The sequence below is a fragment of the Pongo pygmaeus genome, chromosome 13, assembly GCF_028885625.2.
Source record: "Pongo pygmaeus isolate AG05252 chromosome 13, NHGRI_mPonPyg2-v2.0_pri, whole genome shotgun sequence".
NCBI lineage: Eukaryota > Metazoa > Chordata > Mammalia > Primates > Hominidae > Pongo > Pongo pygmaeus.
In genome coordinates, this window is record NC_072386.2 from 120322905 (window position 1) to 120340569 (window position 17665).

Consider the following 17665-nt stretch of genomic DNA (forward strand, 5'->3'; position numbering starts at 1 on the left):
AAGGTGGGACCCGGTGGGAAGGGTGCTGCTGAACCAGCGGTGAGGCAGGAGCCTAGGCCCTGCTCTCCTGCGAGATGGGATCGGGTGGAAGGGGCTCCACATGTGGGAATAGGGTGGTCACATCCACATCAGTGGCCGATTCCCTGGACCTGCAGCCCGTCCTTCCAGCCATGGGCCTGGCTGCCTGAAGAGGAAGGAAACCACCCCCAACTTGGTTGCTGGGGACTTGAAGACTTCAGTGTGGTCTTTACCTAGGGGAGGGACAGAGCTGGGCTGGTGCCGCCTGATGGTGCTGTGTGGGGGGTGCTCACGTGCCAAGTCCTGCTTGGCAGTGGAGACCTGGGGCCCTTAAAGTGTTACAACAGCCTGCAGCAAGGGAAGTTCCCCATAGCCTCACTCTTCTCTGGGCTTGAGGCTGCTCCTTGGCAGGCATTTAAAGTAAAAAATAAAACGGGGCCGGGCGTGGTGGCTCACGCCTGTAATCCCAACACTTTGGGAGGCCGAGGCGGGCAGATCACGAGGTCAGGAGATCGAGACCATCCTGGCTAACAGGTGAAACCCCGTCTCTACTTAAAATACAAAAAAAAAAAATTAGCCGGGCGTGGTGGCGGGCGCCTGTAGTCCCAGCTACTTGGGAGGCTGAGGCAGGAGAATGGGGTGAGCCCAGGAGGCAGAGCTTGCAGTGAGCTGAGACTGCGCCACTGCACTCCAGCCTAGGTGACAGAGCGAGACTCTGTCTCAAAATAAAAATAAAAATAAAAATAAAATAAAATGGGGGCCGGGCACAGTGGCTCATGCCTGTAATCCCAGCACTTTGAAAGGCCGAGGCAGGCAAATCACCTGAGGTCAGGAGTTTGAGATCAGCCTGACCAACATGGCAAAACCCCGTCTCTACTAAAAATACAAAAATCAGCCAGGCATGGTGGTGGGCACCTATAATGTCAGCTACTCAGGAGGCTGAGGCAGGAGAACTGCTTGAACCTGGGAGGCAGAGGTCACAGTGAGCTGAGATTGCACCATTGCACTCCAGCCTGGGTGACAGAGTGTCTCGAAAAAAAAATAATAAAATGGGACCTCCACACTGTGGAGGCCCTTGCCAGTCTAAAGTGGTGCTTCTTTGCAGGGACTTGGAAACAACCCCCCAAACACAGCATCCCCTCACACCTGCCACCCCCTTCCTTACCGGCTGCTGTGGGAGCCTCCATCCTGAACCGTGGAGGGGCGGGGCGGAAATTTTATACAAGGACCTTGTTAAGGCCAAGAAAGTCAGTTTAATCTTATAATATAAATATATCATTTAGTCACCTCAGCTTATCCCCAGAGGTGTTTACACAATTCCCAATGACCGATGCAGCTTGGAAGGGACTGAGGCCTGCAGGTGGGTGGCAGTCGGCTCTTCGGTGGCTCCAAAGTGAGCCCCTCACAATAGGAGACACTTCAGAGAGGTCTGTCCCCAGCCACGCACTCATGATTGCTTTTTAGCAGAAGTCATGGTCACTGAGGCCCTGGGTTTGGCAAAAGCACAGCTGCCAGCAGAGCACAGTTCTGGTAGGTGGGGCCACGGCTGACCTGGCCCCAGAGCTACAGGAACAGGCAGGGGCCAGCTTGGCTTGCAACACCATGAAACAAGCCTGTGGGGCCCTTAGTGTCTTCTCCCGCAGAGCTCACCAGAAACACTTCTGTGAGTAACAGAACCTGGAAGGAAAAGGGGCAGGGGTGGGGCCTTGGTGGCACCACACAGGATGTGCCCCAGGCTTCCTCTCCAGCCGCACTGCCACATGCGGCCAACAAGAGCCCCGCAGCCCTGGGGATGCTGAGGCTTGGTCCTTCCCAGCTTCTGCAAATGCCCTGGCACTGCCCTCCAATTCAGAGGGTATAAACATCAATCCAAGCCCTGTTCCTCTTTCCAGCATGGGGGTACTTGGAGTGCCGCTGGAGGGAAGGGGGCAGTCTCTCTGGAAGAACCAGAGCTGCACCCTTCACCACTGGAGTGATCACAGCTTCAGGCTCTACCTGGCTGGCTTTTCTCATGAAGGATCCCATCTCATCTCCCAGATCAAAAAGACCCTCCTCTAAGGCTGTCCCAGGCTCTACCAACAGGCTGACCTGAGCTGCTCATGTCCCCCGTTCCTACAGCCTGAAACCTGTCAGATGTCATCTTCCATGGAGCCACTGTGCTCGCTAAGGAGGTACCACTTCAGCCTGTCGGGCAGAGGCAGGGCTTTGACCTTCACATCCACAGGCCACGGCTGAAGGTAGAGCCGGATGGCCACACGGCACAGGTGCTTGAGGGGCGGGGGATAGCTCTCCAGCTGCCTCAAGGAGAAGTGGAGGGCCTGGATCTTTTCCGCCAGGCTGCCCACAGGGTGGATATCGAAGTTTTCGGGTAGCTGGAGTTTCTGAGAGTTGGTTACCATGAGATCCAGGACAGTCTCGGCTTTGCGCAGGAGGTCCGTATGGCTCTCGTCTTCCGTGCAGCCTGGGTGGGAACAGAGCCTCTCAAAGATGATGTGAAAGCCAGACCAGCAGGACGCGCCGTGCAGGGAGCAGTTGTAGGCGGCTCCGGACTCCAGCAGGAAGCGCAGGAGAGGGAAGTGCAGTTTAAAGCTCTTGAGGCAGATGTGGGTGAGGGACTCGTGGGCTGGGCACTCGCTGGGGTCGGCCCCGTGTGCCAGCAGCAGCCGTGTGACTTGGAAGCAGAAGCGGTTGATCATCTGGGCCTCCTCTTTGTCCCCTCCCACGGTCTCACCAAGCAGGAAGATGATGCAGGTGAACACTGTGTCCCCATCTTTGGTGGTGGCCTTGACGTCTGCCCCTAGAAGAGCCATAGAACAAGAGATGCTGGGAGAAGGCCTTCAACCCTGGCAAAGCAACAGCACACATTGAAGGGGCGGGTGACAGGACGAGGCCTAGGAGCGCGCCAGCCTCACCTCCTTCCAGTAAGAGCCGGATGTTCTCAGTATTGTGGATCTGCACCCCGTCGCTGCTGGCCAGAGCATGGAGCAGAGCAGTTTTTCCTAGGGAGGGAGGGAGAGCAGGGAGGAGCAGGAGGCCAGGAAGCCCAGGTCAGGGCAACCCAGAGGAGGTGGCAGAAATCCAGACACTCAGAGGATCAGAAGATGAACTTTCAGAGACAACTCTCAGCTCAGGTGAGGGCTGAGGGTAACAGGCTTCTGGCCATTCCCTTGCCACCCAGAGAACTGGGAGCGGAAAGGCCAGGAAAAGTAGGATTTTTCTGGACCCCAAGATGCTACCTGAGATGTCGGCTGGGCCTCTCCCAATGGGAAGCCATTGTTTCTTGGAAGCTAAGTGCACACATGCCCTATTTCTTCCTATAGAAGGTCCTTGAGGGCCAGCACAGGGACAATGACTGCACTGCCTCTCTAAAGCCTCTGAGCTCAGCAAGTCAGCAGAATCCCTGTGTGCCCAGCCATGCTGTGCCACCAGCCAGGGCCAGCATCCAGCCTGCCCACCTAGCTGTTGTCCTGAGGCACCCTGGGTGTCCCCCACAAGGTGCCTGGGGGCCCAGCTGTCCTGCTTTCCTGCAGGAGGCACCCACCATGCTTGTCAGCGGCATTGACGTCAGCTCCAAGGTCCAGGAGGCGCTGCAGGCAGGGCAGGCGCTCAGGCTCCTCGCTGGCCAGGTCCAAGGGGCTACTCTCGTGGATCTGAGCCAAGCAAGCACAGCCAGGTTGGCTTGGGAAGCTGCTCAGGCCCCTGCCCGACCCCGCTTCAAAGCAAGCTGGACCTGGCACTTACCCGGTCCCTCCGATTAATGTCAGCCCCGTGATGCACCAGCAGCTCCACCACGTCCGGCTGGTTCCGCAGGACGGCAATGTGCAAGGCCGTGTAGTAGGTGACTGGGTCTGAAGGCGCAGATGCAGCTCGTGTGGGTCCTACCTATCCGCATTCTTACGGGGCCCCCGGACCCAGAGCCCAGCCCCAAACTCCCACCTAAAGTGTCCAGAAGCACAAGCCCAGCCTCCTGTCACCATCAAGGGTTAGGACAGAGCTGTCCTCACCAGATACTAGAGGGCCCTCGGGGTGTTCTAGTGGGCATGCTACTGAAGCTGTTGGGGCTTTAGTTTCCTCTTCTGTAAGAAGGGACCATAAAACGGGCGCACTCTCTCAGAAGGGCTGGGAGGCCGTGCTACACAGCAGCTCTGGCTGCTCCGCTTTGTAGGCCTGGTGGTAACAGCCAAGTTCTCCAAGCTGGTCTCCAAGTCACTGGCTTCAGAACCGGCCCTCCCGTCTCAGCTCCTTGACCCTCCAGGAGCCCAGCAGCCTCCAAGCCCGTCTTCGGATGGGGAAAGGAGACGTGCCTGGCTGTCTCAGGCCCCTATTAGGTGCACAAGGCAGCCCTGCCTGTCTCCCGACTAACCCCGCCCTCCCCGGGCTGAAAAACACAGAGAAAGGAGCACGGCTCCATCTCCATCCCTGGCACTCAGGAGCCAGGGTGTCCTGTGGTGATTTATGCCTAATGCAGCCTGTTTTCCCCTCTCCCTACGGCATGAGAAAAAAACACAAATTGGCTCAGAGTAAGTGGCAGAAAATTACCTTCCCTTAGCTCTGGGCACAGTGCCAGCAGCCGCATTTTTGCATTAATGGAAGTGGGGATTAATCTGGGAGCTGGGGAAAGTTTGCTAATCAATCACATGGTAGAAGCAGCAACACTCGCTCTTGGAACAGAGGTGGGAAGAGCCATGTGAAAACCCGCAGGAGGTGGGAGGCCACCCAATGGGAGTTTCCTTAGTTGCAGCCACCCAGGAAATAAAGCGGGGGAAGTCACTCCTCAGAGGATGGTAGAAGCCAAGGCTGGGGACATGGGGGCCCACCCAGCGCCGGGCCGCGTTTAAGCCACCTGCCCACCCCCGGGGCTCTCGCTGACCTTCAAAGTTGAGATTGGCCCCATGCCGCAAGAGAACGTCGGCCGCCCGCGTCAGCCCCAGCTCAGCCATCTTGAGCAGGGCGTTGCTCACGCCTTCCTGGTAAAAGGGAGAGTGGGCTTTCCTCTCCAGCAGCTCAGTGAGAACAAGGATTCGGCTCTCCTCGCTGGCGACATAACTGGGCCTGGGGCAGGAGAGAGGCTGAGGGTAGGCACAGCTGTGGGAACGGCTGACCGGGCAGCCTGTGGGTTGGTGGGCTTTAGTGTGCTGCTATAATCATCAGCAAGCAGGGTCCTGGCTCTGTGAGTCACAGGGGCTTGAGAGAAGCTCTGAAGTAGACAGAGGGCTATGCTGCATCTCTTAAGACGGGAGCAGACTGGGATTTGCGGAGAATGGGCTGGGTCTGTCTGCGCTCTCCTCCCGCATTGCCCAGAGTCTGGTCGCAGACTTGGGTACAACGCCTCACACACCTGGGCTGCTGGGACTGAAGGGACCACCAGCCTGGAGGCCAAGAGCCCAAGTCCGACTTTGATGCTTCTTCCTCAGAAAGCCCTTCCATCCTCAAACCTGCAGGACCCCAGCCCCGGCAACCCCTGCAGCCAGGACAGCAACACAGCCTCCCCACTCCCCTCACATTGAGACCTCTAGCTGATATTGATGAAGAAAGCCTACGTTTCCACCAGAGTCCCTGGATGGAGAGACTCATCATTACGACGTGTTGGAAATTCCAACTGACAACCCCCTCAACACCTGAGCCCCTTCCCTCTGCTCTCCCCTCCCTTCCACCTCGCGTGCCGCCGTACAATTACTTGTCAGTCTCTCCTCTGGAGCACACGCGCCAAGAAGGCGGGGATTTTGCTGAGCCACTGATGGACCCCAGGTGCCTAGTACCATGGGCAGTGAATCCGGATTCGCTCCCGACACCTTTCCTGCAGGTCCACGACAGACCAGCTCTTGTCTATAAAAACGCAAACTCTGCTACAAAAGCCCACCTTCACAGTGCTCTGGGGTAACATCTGAGGCCCCACGGATTCCACCCTGCTCCCCTGCCACGCCGGGGGGTGGCACAGCACAGGCAGGCGACAGGGTGGGGCTGAGGCGCAGGCCCTGCGACACCCCGCGGGCCTCCGCCCTCGGGCCCTCCCCGCCCTTCGTCTCCGCCATGCAAGGGGCAGGAGTGGGATCGGCGCGGGGCAGCGCGCACTCCGAGCCACGCAACCCCGGCTTCCGCCCGTCCCTTCCTCTATCAAGGGGGACGCATCCACCCCGCCCGGCTTGTGGTGATAAAGTGGGACGCTACGGGGTCGGAGCGGCCTCGGCCAGCTCACGGGAGGGGGTGAGTTACCGGTCCAGAGACTCCTGCCGTTCGGGGTCCTGGATCCCCAGGGAGCCCAGAATCGCATCCACCAGCGGCTGGTACTCGAAGATGATCCTCCGGAAGCCGTGCAGGAACGGCATCGCCGCGGGCCCCGCACAGCAGGGCGGTCGCGCTTTCTGCCGAGGCCGAGATGTCCAGACGCCGACCGGAACGCTCCGGCGGCCGCGGACCCCACCTGCTCCGCCAGTCCAGCCCCTGCGCCCGGCCGGGTCCGCTTCTCAGCCCAAGCCGCGCCCCCGCCGGAAGTGACCCTCGTACTTCCTGCCCGCGCCGACTCAGGGTGGTCCACATGGCCACAGCGCCCCCTGCGGGCTCGGAGGACCTCGGCGCGTCCCGGGGCATGACCACCAGGCGGACTCGGGCGATGTCTAGTGGGCGGCCCCAGTGGAGTCGGGGATTGGGGGATCGAGCCAAGCCAGATCCGAGACTCAGGCGGGCCCGCCCCTTCCTGCCAGGACCCGGCCCGGCTCGGCTTCGCCCTGCGATCCCGCCCGCGACCGCTGGGCGCCATCCGAGTTCCGCCGGTCGTGCTCCCGGGCCCTGCCGCTACCCCACTGGCGCTGGGCGCCCCTGAGAGCTGAGCTCATCAGACACTGCCCCTTCCGGCTCGCCTTCCCTGAAGAGGGGCTGGGCCACCTCTGCCACCACCCGGCCCGCTGACTGGAATGATGAGGACCAGGGTACTCGCACGTCCCCTCCTCAGTTTCTTATTCTCTATTCTCTGTCCCAGGGAGCACCTGGCCAGGACGGCAGCCAGCCCTCTCCACCTCTGCCTTGATGGACTCAATGAATCTTGTTGTTTGTTTTTGTTTTTGTTGTTGTTTTTTTTTGAGACAGAGTCTCGCTCTGTCGCCCAGGCTGGAGTGCAGTGGCACGATCTCGGCTCACTGCAACCTCCGCCTCCCGGGTTCAAGCGATTCTCCTGCCTCAGCCTCCCGAGTCGCTGGGACTACAGGCGCTGGCCACCACGCCCAGCTAATTTTTGTATTTTTAGTAGAGACGGGGTTTCACCATATTGGCCAGGCTGGTCTCGAACTCCTGACCTCGTTATCCTCCCACCTCAGCCTCCCAAAGTGCTGGGATTACAGGCATGAGCCACCGTGCCCGGCCCAAATCTTGTATATTTTTTAGAGACGGGGTCTCACTCTGTCTCCCAGGCTGGAGTGTAGTGATCAGGACTCACTGCAGCTTTGAACCCCTGGGCTCAGGCGATCCTCCCGCCTCAGCCTCCCGAGAAGCTGGGAACACAGGAGTGTGCTACTGCCTGTCTCTGAACTTGGACTTCCTCATCTGTAAAATGGGTAGAATCCCCAGTACTTTGGGAGGCCGAGGCAGGTGGATCACCTGAGGTCAGGAGTTCGAAGCTGCAGACCGGCCTGGCCAATATGATGAAACCCTGTCTCTACTAAAAATACAAAAATTAGCCGGGCGTGGTGGTGGGCGCCTGTAATCCCAGCTACTTGGGAGGCTGAGGCAGGAGAATCGCTTGAACCCGGGAGGCAGAGATTGCAGTGAGTGGAGATTGCACCGCTGCACTCCAGCCTGGGCAATAAGGACGAAACTCTGTCTCAAAAAAAAAAAAAAAAAAAGTATAATCACACTCACCTGAGATGCTGGAGCCAGCGCACTGTAATTGTTGGTGGAAGTGGAACTCAGTGGGAAGGAACCAAAACCGTCTGGTTCAGGAAGGAGGGGTGGAGTGGGCAGCCGGGTTTAAGCCCCTTTAGGGCAACACCAGCTTGGGCTTCCTAGAAGCAGCTCCAGGCCGCGGAGTCCACAGCTGCCAGCACATTTCTGCCTTGGTTCTCCCTGTAGGAAAGAAATTTCTCCCTGGGTGAAATCGGGAAATTCTGCTCACACGGAAATGGACACTTCCAGCTTGCCTTGGAAAAACCACTTTTCTGGAGTCGAGGCACCTCCCCTTGGGCCACGCATTTGAGCCTCCTCTCCCATCTGGAGTCTGTGGGGGAGCCTTGATGCCTTCTTGGTTCTGGGAAGCTGACGATGAAGAGGGGTTTCCCGCCCCAGCAGTCCACATCACAGCGTTGGCCTCCCAGGCCTTGCTCTGCCAAGTTGGGCCCCTCTCCCTGGAACCTGCCAGACAGCGAGAGTTGCCCAGCCCAGGAAAAACCATTTAAAGGCGCATTTCAAGACAATCCGATGGGTCTTAGGAGTAAACATTCTTATATTTATTTATTTATTTATTTATTATTATTATTATTTTTTTTTTTCAGATGGAGTCTCACTCTGTTGCCCAAGCTGGAGTGCAGTGGCAGGATCTCAGCTCACTGCAACCTCCAACCCCTGGGTTCAAGCCTACCAGGTAGCTGGAATTACAGGCATGTGCCACCACGCCAGGCTAATTTTTGTATTTTTAGTAGAGACGGGGTTTCACCATGTTGGCCAGGCTGTTCTCGAACTCCGGACCTCAGGTGATCCACCTGCCTCAGCCTCCCAAAGTACTGGGCTTACAGACATGAGCCCACCACGCCCAGCCAGATGAAACATTTTTAAATGGGCAGAGTAAGGCCCTCTACCATGAGCAAAACAAACTGTACAAGAAAACCCAAAGCATGTCCAGGTCCAGCAACGAGCCTCGACCGGCAAGGTTAAGGGTGCGGCAGCAGCGGCTGGTAACTGCTGGCTCTGGTTTTTAAAGCTGTTGTCAGATCCAATGACAGGCTCTCGGAAAACCGCCCCCGACGCCAGGCATTCAGAGTGCCTCAGTTTGCTTCCTCTTCCATTACCTAAAGGAGCAGGAAGGACGGGTGGGGGTGGGCAGCTGGGTTCAAGACCCTTTACGGCAACACTAGCTTGGGCCTCCCAGAAGCAACTGCAGACCACGAGGGTCCACGGCTCCCCGCACATGTCTGCCTTGATTCTTGCTGAGGGAAAGAAGTATCTTCCTGAGGGAAATCGGGACATTTTGCTCACAGGGAAATGGAGATTTTCCAACTTGCCTTGTAAAAATCAGAAGGGCCCAGATTCTTACCAGACAGTGATTTGCATCCGGATGGGGCGCTTGCCCTGGGTGCACCTGCCTGGGCATGACTCTGAGGGTTTGGATGTGTCTGCCCCTGCTTGAAGGGTCCCCCACCCTCTCAATGGATCGCAAGGCCCTGGACGGTACAGCCGCTCTCAGGTGACCCAGGTCTTCACAGCCCCTCTCTCATTTGATCACACAACACATTTGATCACACGACACCATGTCCGTGTTGAGTCAGGCCTTGGTCTCCTCACCTATGTGATGCCTTCGGCCCTCAGCCCTCAGGAGACGGAGGCCTGACTTACCCAAGGGCGCATGCTGAGTAACTGGGGGAGGTACAGTCCCGTGGGGTCCCAGCGGAGCTGGGTGGGCTGACTTCATCTGAACCCTACTTCTGCCCTAGGGCCGCTATAACAAGGTGCTGCAAACCTGATGGCTTAAAACAACAGAAATTCACTCCTTTACAGTTCTGGAGGCTGAAAGGTCAAATTCAAGGTGTGGGCAGGGCCACACTCCCTCCAAAGACTCCAGAGAAGGTCCCTTTCTTGCCTCTCCCACTCCTGGTGACCACAGGGGTACCTCGGCTTGGGACAGCAGCACCCCAGTCTCCACCTTCCTCTGTCTCCACACAGCCTTCTTCCTGGTGTCTATGCCACTGTCCAAATCCCCCGCTCCCTTCTTTTTTTCTTTTGTTTTGTTTTGTTTTGTTTTTTGAGACAGAGTCTCGCTCTGTCGCCAGGCTAGAGTGCAGTGGTGCGATCTTGGCTCACTGCAATCTCTGCCTCATGGGTTCAAGTGATTCTCCTGCCTCAGCCTCCCGAGTAGCTGGGACTACAGGCACCCGCCACCACACCCAGCTAATTTTTTTTTGTATTTTTAGTAGAGACAGGGTTTCACCATGTTGGCCAGGATGGTCTCGATCTCTTGACCTTGTAATCCGCCCGCCTCCATCTCCCAAAGTGCTGGGATTATAGGCGTGAGCCACCGTGCCCAGCCTTCCCCCTCCTTTCTAAATGGGCACCGGTCACTGGATTTATAGGGCGCACCCAAATCCATTATGGCCACATCTTAATTTGATTACATCTACAAAACCCCTTTTTCTGAACAAGGTCACGTTCCAGGCGCCAGGACTAGGACTGGAACATATCTTTTTGGGGAGCACACATAAACCCACTGTCACGAGTGACCCTAGACATGGCCCTTCTGGTCTCTGGGCCTTAGTTTCCTCGCCTATAACCTGAGGGCCCTCCCAGCTCTGACAGTCTTGGAGCCAATGACGAACTCCTTGACGTGGCTGGTGGGCTCCGCCGACAGAGAAGGAGTGAGGGGGGCCATTATAATAACAATAACACGAGTCCACTTGTATTTACGGAGACCCTTGTACATGCCAGGCACTAGGTATGCTGAATGTTTGGTGCACTGATCTCCCTAAATCCTGTTAAGTAGGTAATATTATTACCCCATTTTACAAAGAAACGGGCTCAGAGAGGTTTGGGCGCTTGTCCCAGGCTGCACTGTGAGGTTGGGCCTCCAGCCCCGGTCGGTGCAACCTTTCCACGCATCCCGCCTCCGAGACTTGAGTGTCCTCAGCTCCTCCAGCTCTGGGCTCATGAGTCTGGACGTGCAGGAGGGGGAGCTGACCCCCGCCCTCTCACAGCCCTGGGGCACCACCCCGTGGGGCCGGCCCTACTGCCTGCCCGCCGCCCAGGCTCCTAACTTTAGAGGGCTTTGTGCCCCCGACCTCCCTCCTGTCAGCAAGGGCAGACTTGTTTCCTCCATCTGCCTCCCATTAGGGCTGTGCCACTCAGAGCCCCTGGTTCCAGCTCTCTGCTTCTCTCTCTTTTCCTTGTCACTGCCACTCACTGCCTGGCCAGCCCAGCCCCTTCCTGCCACCCACCTCCAGAGATCTTCAGCAGGATGGGGGTCCTGGGGACAAGGACCCAGAGCTCAGCCCTGTCCCTGCCTCCTAGTCCTCGGGGAGTTTGGGAGTCACTCTGACTCGCCAATGTACAGAGGTGGATGACCTTAATATATAAAGAGCTGCTAAAAATCAACAACAAGAAGGCAAAAACACCAATAGAAACATGGGCAAAGGACATGCACAGGCAAGTCACAAAGGGTGAAAAATGGTCAAAAAACAGGGATAGACGCTCAGCCTCTCCTGTGGTCCAACAAAGGTAGCTGGTAACACGTGGGGTCCTACTCTATAACAATCCAACAGAGCCCATTACAGAATAGCAGGTACCATATGGTCCCATTTAGGAAAATGTGTGTGTGTGTGTGTGTGTGTGTGTGTGTGTGTGTGTGTGTGTGTGTGTGTGTGTGTGTGTGTGTGTGTGTGTGTGCGCGCAGGAATCATTCCTGAAGGCCCCATGCTGAGATGTTAATGGTGGTTGTTTTGGGTGTTGGGATCTGGGAATTTTTACTGTTCTTTGTATGTGGATATATTTCCTCTTTTTTTCTCCAATGAGTGTGTCTTACCTGAGACTTATTAATAAAACATTATGTAAGCCCAGGGCAGAGAATCAGGCCCTGACACCCCTCCTGGGGTTGAAGGCAGGCCCTGAACACCAGTGGGGGGTCCAGGCCTGTCCATAAAGCCTTCTCCCTCTCCCAGCCCATGGAGTGACAGCCTCCTCCTCAGCACGCAGGCCACTCACCCCGGAGGTCCCCTCAGCCTGGACTACTGCTTCGCTCACTTTCCTCCCCAGTGGCCGTGAGTCCACTGGCCCGCCTGCCCAGGCTGGCTGTAGGAATGGCCAATCGGCAGCAACTGCGGTCTCTGTTCAAGTGTGTCCCAGCCCCATGCATTCAGTAAGAAGCTCAACAAGTCTCATCAGCGCATCGCGACACCCCAGGAAGTGACCCCAGGACTCTGGTGCCATAGTCTAGGACAGACGGCTGACCAAGCCAAGATCAGCGAGTGAGGGGCCCAGGGAGGGGGCTTCACACCCAGGGCCTGGCTTCCAACCCCTACTGGAGCCCCGCGAAGGGCATACTCACACTTGCACACACACCACTCAAATACACACACCACTCACACACACCACTCAAATACACTCACACACGCTCACACGCACCACACACACCATGCACCACACACACATCACTCACACACACCACTCAAATACACTCACACACGCTCACACGCACCACACACACCACTCACACACACATCACTCACACCACTCAAATACACTCACACATGCTCATATGTACCACACACACCACACACACACCACTCATGCACACACACCACTCAAATACACTCACACACGCTCACACTCACCACACACACACACCACTCTCACACACACCACTCACACACACACATCACTCACGCACACTAGCACACACACCAGTCACTCATACACACCACTCACACTCACACCAACATACGCCACTCATACACCACTGTAACACACACTACTCACACACATGCCACTCACACCACACCTACACACCACTCTCACACACACACACACACACACACACACACGTGCCAGGCTGGGCAGCTCCGGGGAGGAGTGGTCTGGCCCCATCCCAGCACCTTCGCCCTCCACAGTGCCTGCTGTCTCCCCAGGAGGGGCTGTCGGCCGCCAGCCCTGTCCCTTAGAAGGCCCTGGAGGCGGAGAATTAGGGAACCCCTGCCTTTTATTTCTTCTCTTTTTTTTCGATTGGCGGCGTTTCCATAAAGTGAGATATTTAGAAACATGGACATCACCACAAGGACCATTTCAGAGCCTCCAGCTTCAGCCCCCGGGCAAGTCCCCAGGGCACCAGGACAGACGAGGGCCCGGCATATTTCTGAAGTGTGGTCATGGAAGTGCCGCCCTCCACTTCCCTCCCTTCTGCCCTTCTTCTCCTGCCTGGCTCCCCCCTCCTTTCCTTTCTTCCTCCCCCCACACCCTGACCCCACCCTGACCCCCGACCCTCATGACCCAAGAGTGTCCCCGCAGGAGGCCCAGCCTGCCTGTTCCTGCCACAGTCCTCAGGCTGGAGGGGCAGGGCCTGGATTCCTGGGCTCCCAGAGGCGTAAGTGTCTGTCGGCTCAGGGGAGAAACTGAGGTAGCAGGGGCTGGATCAGGGGCCGTGTGGCGGGGCCGTGTGGCAGGACAGTGGCCGGGCCAGCGAAGGGCTTTTCTGTCCCCTCCCTTATTCTGTTTACTGTCCTAAGAAGCACCAAGGAGCATTTCGGGGGCCCCAACCCCCAGGGCGACAAGTCCCAGAGACCTCTGTGCTTCTGATGGCCGGGCTTGCTTTCCCCTCCCTACCCACCCCCACCAGGAAGCCCGCCCTGCCGGCCAGAGCCCCCTACTCCTAGCACAGACACTGCCAGGTGGTTCCTGGTGCTTGGTCCAAGGGTGGGGCCTGTGACAGCCAGGTAAGGGTGGGGCCAGGCCCCAGTGAAGCCCCCAGGTGGGCAGCCCAGAGCCTGGGACGGGATGCCACAGGACCCCTCTTTCTCTGCTGTTCCCCCGTGCCCACATGGAAGGCCCTGCCTGGCCCCCGCCTCTCCCAGGTGAGGTAAATCAGCAGGCCAGAGCAGCGTGGGAAGGTGCTGAGCGCCCCGGGGGTCTCGCCCTTCGTCTGGAGGGAGTCTGGGGCCTGGACTTTGGCCTGGGCCTCTCTCAGCCTCACCGCCCATCTGCACATGAAGGGGTGGGCTCAGGGTTCCCCTAAATTTCTTTCCACCCCAGAAGTCAAGGGTCCTACTGAGAGCCTAGCAGGCAAGGATTTTCTGCCCATGGCGATTCTTCCCATGGAGGAAGCCTTCCAAGAAAGGCTTCTTCACCTCGGCCTGTCCCGGGGGCAGATCCTCGCCTTCTAAACGCGGGTCAGCCTGCGCTCGCTTCTCCCAGCCTGGCGAGTAGATCCTGGCTCGGGCTCGCCTTCTCTAAACCTTGCTCATTCTGCCCAGTGGAGGCCAGGGAGGGTGCCCAGTAGGTCTGAGCCTGCCCCAGCTCTGGCTGGTAAGTGGGCCCAGAGTCCTGATCCCAAAGATTCCCCCACCTCACCCCTGCTGGCACCCACTTGGCATCAGTCGCTGGCAGGCCAGCCCCAAGGTCAGAGCTCTGGGGCGGGGGCTGCTGGGGCCTCTCCAGCCACTGCAGCCTGACCCAGGGTGGGTTCAGGAGCACTCAGACCCCTTTGGAAGTGGCAAGGGCAGAGGTAGGGGGCCAGAGTCCTTTGTGCTCCCTGGGAAGCCCCCCCACTCCACCCCCACTGGCCCTGCTTGGCAGAGCCGACGGCAGGAAGAATCCGGTCGGCCATCCGTCAGGGAGACGGAGTGGGCCCGAACGAGGGCTGTTCGAGGAGCAGAGCTGGGGAAATTTGATCATTAAGAAACCCTCCTGGCTGTCTGGGGGAATTTAATTAAATTGCTGGAGAGGGCTGAGAGAGAGGGCCACATCTGGAACCAATATGTGGGCTTTGATTTTTTTTCCCCCTTCTCTTTCTCTCTCTCTCCCTCTTCCCATCTCACTGCTGTAAAAGGGAATGTAGTAGAGCCTTGGAGTATTGGTTCCTCTGGGACAGAATTCCAGGCAGATTGAGAGGGAGAGAGACGAGGCAGACAGAAACCAAAAAATGAAGACAGTGAAATCGTGATGGACACAGAGAGAGGCAGAAAAACCGATCAAGAAGGACCGAGAGAGGCAGAGGCAGGAAGGAGGGGGAGGTGGGCCAGGCTGGGTTTGGGAAGTGGTTATGAAGGTGTAAGCGATGACAAGGGTTAAAGACCCATTTTACAGACAGACAAAGGAAGTCAAGTCCCAGAGAATTGCAGAAACCAACATACCAGGCCAAGAATCCCTTGGGTGGCCAGCATTGATCAAGCCCCTACGTTGCTTGGTACATGCCTCATGGGGTGAACCCTCCTGACACACCTAGGTCATAGATACTGCCATTATCCCTGTTTGCAGATGACAGGGGATGTGACTAGCCCAAGACGACAAGGTACAGGAGTGGCAGTGCCGGGATCTGGTCCTCAGTCTGTCTGGGTACTGTCTAGACATGCCGCATGGGCCACTTGGGTTGTGATGATGTCATTTGGCAGCTGTGGAGTTCGTGCTTGCTGGTGCCAAGCACTGGGCTAGGCTCTAGGGAGGCAGCAGTGTGGTTGTTGGGCCCGAAGCTCCCCGCAAGCGTGGGGCGTGCTAGGTGCCAAGTGCTAGCGGGAGCCAGGACAAGGTGGCCTCGCCTGGGCAGTCAGCGGTGGTTGAAGTGGGCCCTCCACCTGGGCAGGAGTGAACTGAGAGAGGAGGTGGGGGCAGAGGCAATGGGGCCTCTCTCTCTGTCCCTCTGGAGGAGGAACCCTCCCGGCCCCAAGCCCCAGCACCGGGCTGGGCCAGGGTGGGTGTTCATGGTCTGGGAATGGCGGATGGTTTTCTCACCTTGACCCCCAACGCTGAGCTATCTCACACTGGCCTGGTCCCCTCTTTCAGCCAGTTTCCAGCATATGACATGAGCCATCTGTCCCTGGTCTCCAAGCTTACCGTTTCCTCCCAGGTTCCAGAGCGCCCAGGCCCACACGAGGCTCCCAAAGGCCTTTCAGCCAGGCCTGCAGGTGGAGAACATGGCCTCTGGCCTGGGCAAGCAACCTCTGGGGTAACCCTCTCCCCTCTAAGACCCAACACCGGCTCCTAAAACCCAACTCCAGCCCCTTGCTACCTGCTTCAAAGCTGGCTTCAGCCCCTGCACAGACTTCTCCACAGAGGAGCCCTCGTCCCCAGACAGCCAGGGGCCCCTTCCCTGTTCCCATCCTGCCAGGATGACTGATGTCCAATCCTGCTTCTGCCGTGGCACCTGCATTCTCCTCCATTGCGTGAGTGGAACGGCCGACTTCAGTCTTCCTCTCTTGGCTGTGGTCCCAAGGGCAGAGGTCACTCCACCTGGTCCCGTGTCCAGCCCAGGGTGAGCAGAGGAAGGAGCTTGGTACATTTTTAGTAGAGATGAGGTCTTTCTGTGTTGCTCAGGCTGGTCTCCAACTCCTAAGCTCAAGCAATCCTCCCAACTCGGCCTTCCAAAGTACCGGGATTACAGCTGTGAGCCATCGTGCCCTGCTGAGCCCACTTTTGCAGGTGGAGCCGCATTCAGTAGGTGTAGGGGGTCCAGGTCTAGAGATGGCCAGGCACCTATGGATGTCCCATAACCTTGGTGCGTGCAGAGTTTAAAAATATAACTTGAGGCCGGGCGTGGTGGCTCATGCCTGTAATCCCAGCACTTTGGGAGGCCGAGGCAGGCAGATCACCTGAGGTCAGGAGTTCAAGACCAGCCTGGCCAACATGATGAAACCCTGTCTCTACTAAAACAACAAAAATTAGCAGGTCATGGTGGCGCACACCTGTAGTCCCAGCTACTCAGGAGGCTGAGGCAGGAGAATCACTTGAACCTGGAAGGCGGAGGTTGCAGTGAGCCAAGATCATGCCACTGCACTCCAGCCTGGGCGACAGAGTGAGATTCTGTCTCAAAAAATATATATATAGGCCGGGCATGGTGGCTCACGCCTGTAATCCCAGCACTTTGGGAGGCCGAGGCGGGTGGATCACGAGGTCAGGAGATCGAGACTATCCTGGCTAACACGGTGAAACTCCGTCTCTACTAAAAATACAAAAAATTAGCTGGGCGTGGTGGCGGGCGCCTGTAGTCCCAGCTACTCGGGAGGCTGAGGCAGGAGAATGGCTTGAACCCAGGAGGCAGAACTTGCAGTGAGCCGAGATCGCGCCACTGCACTCCAGCCTGGGAGACAGAGCGAGACTCTGTCTCAAAAAAAAAAAAAAATATATATATATATATATGTACATATATACATTTATATATTTTATATAAAATTTATATATATGATTTTTATATAAAATAGACATTTATATATTTTCTATATATATATAAAACTTGAGTTCTCGGGCATACAGGGGAAAGTGAGGCACAGTGATACCAAAAATGCTACCGTGAGTTGCAGCCCCTGGGAACAGGTAAGGCCAGGTGCTCTGAGGATCCTTTGCACATGCTGGGTCTCCTGCCTGGCCACATCTAGACCTGGCCCTCCTACACCTGCTGAATGCGGCTCCACCTGCAAGAGTGGGCTCAGCTGGGCACGGTGGCTCACGCCTATAATCCCAGCACTTTGGGAGGCTGAGATGGGAGAATTGCTTGAGCCTAGGAGTTGGAGACCAGCCTGAGCAACACAGCAAGACCTCATCTCTACTAAAAATAAAAAATAAAACAATTAGCCAGGTGTGGTGGTGTGTGTCTGAGGTCCCAGCCACTAGGGAGGCTGAGGTGGGACGATCGCTTGAGTCCGGGAGATTGAGGTTGCAGTGAGCTGTGATTGCACCACTGCACTCCAGTCTGGGTAACTGAGTGACACCCTGTCTCAAAAAAAAAGAAAAGAGGCCGGGCGCGGTGGCTCAAGCC

General features: G+C 57.1%; 1 protein-coding gene across 2 annotated transcripts; it reads right to left on the bottom strand.

Moving 5' to 3' along the window:
- Positions 1 to 1251: 1251 nt before the first annotated feature.
- On the bottom strand, positions 1252 to 6820 carry ASB6 (ankyrin repeat and SOCS box containing 6). 2 transcript variants are annotated; one of them, XM_054501191.2, is made up of 6 exons: positions 6232 to 6820; positions 4889 to 5070; positions 3760 to 3866; positions 3560 to 3668; positions 2931 to 3017; positions 1252 to 2815 (listed from the first exon to the last, which is right to left on the bottom strand). In XM_054501191.2, exons 1-6 carry the CDS (start codon positions 6342 to 6344, stop codon positions 2148 to 2150), a joined length of 1266 nt encoding a protein of 421 aa, XP_054357166.1. In that variant the 5' UTR covers positions 6345 to 6820; the 3' UTR covers positions 1252 to 2147. The 2 variants fall into 2 exon arrangements, with proteins under 2 accessions (XP_054357166.1, XP_054357168.1); XM_054501193.2 differs by lacking the exon at positions 3560 to 3668 and having other exon boundaries at positions 2711 to 2815; positions 6232 to 6496.
- Positions 6821 to 17665: the final 10845 nt, after the last annotated feature.

Coding starts and splice junctions, on each gene's coding strand:
- ASB6 (XM_054501191.2), bottom strand. CDS start 6,344: ATGCCGTTCCTGCACGGCTTCCGGAGGATCATCTTCGAGTACCAGCCG. Junction 3,867..4,888: donor GGCCAATCTCAACTTTGAAG/GTCAGCGAGAGC, acceptor CTGCGCCTTCAG/ACCCAGTCACCTACTACACG. Junction 2,816..2,930: donor CCGGCTCTTACTGGAAGGAG/GTGAGGCTGGCG, acceptor TGGCTCTTCTAG/GGGCAGACGTCAAGGCCACC.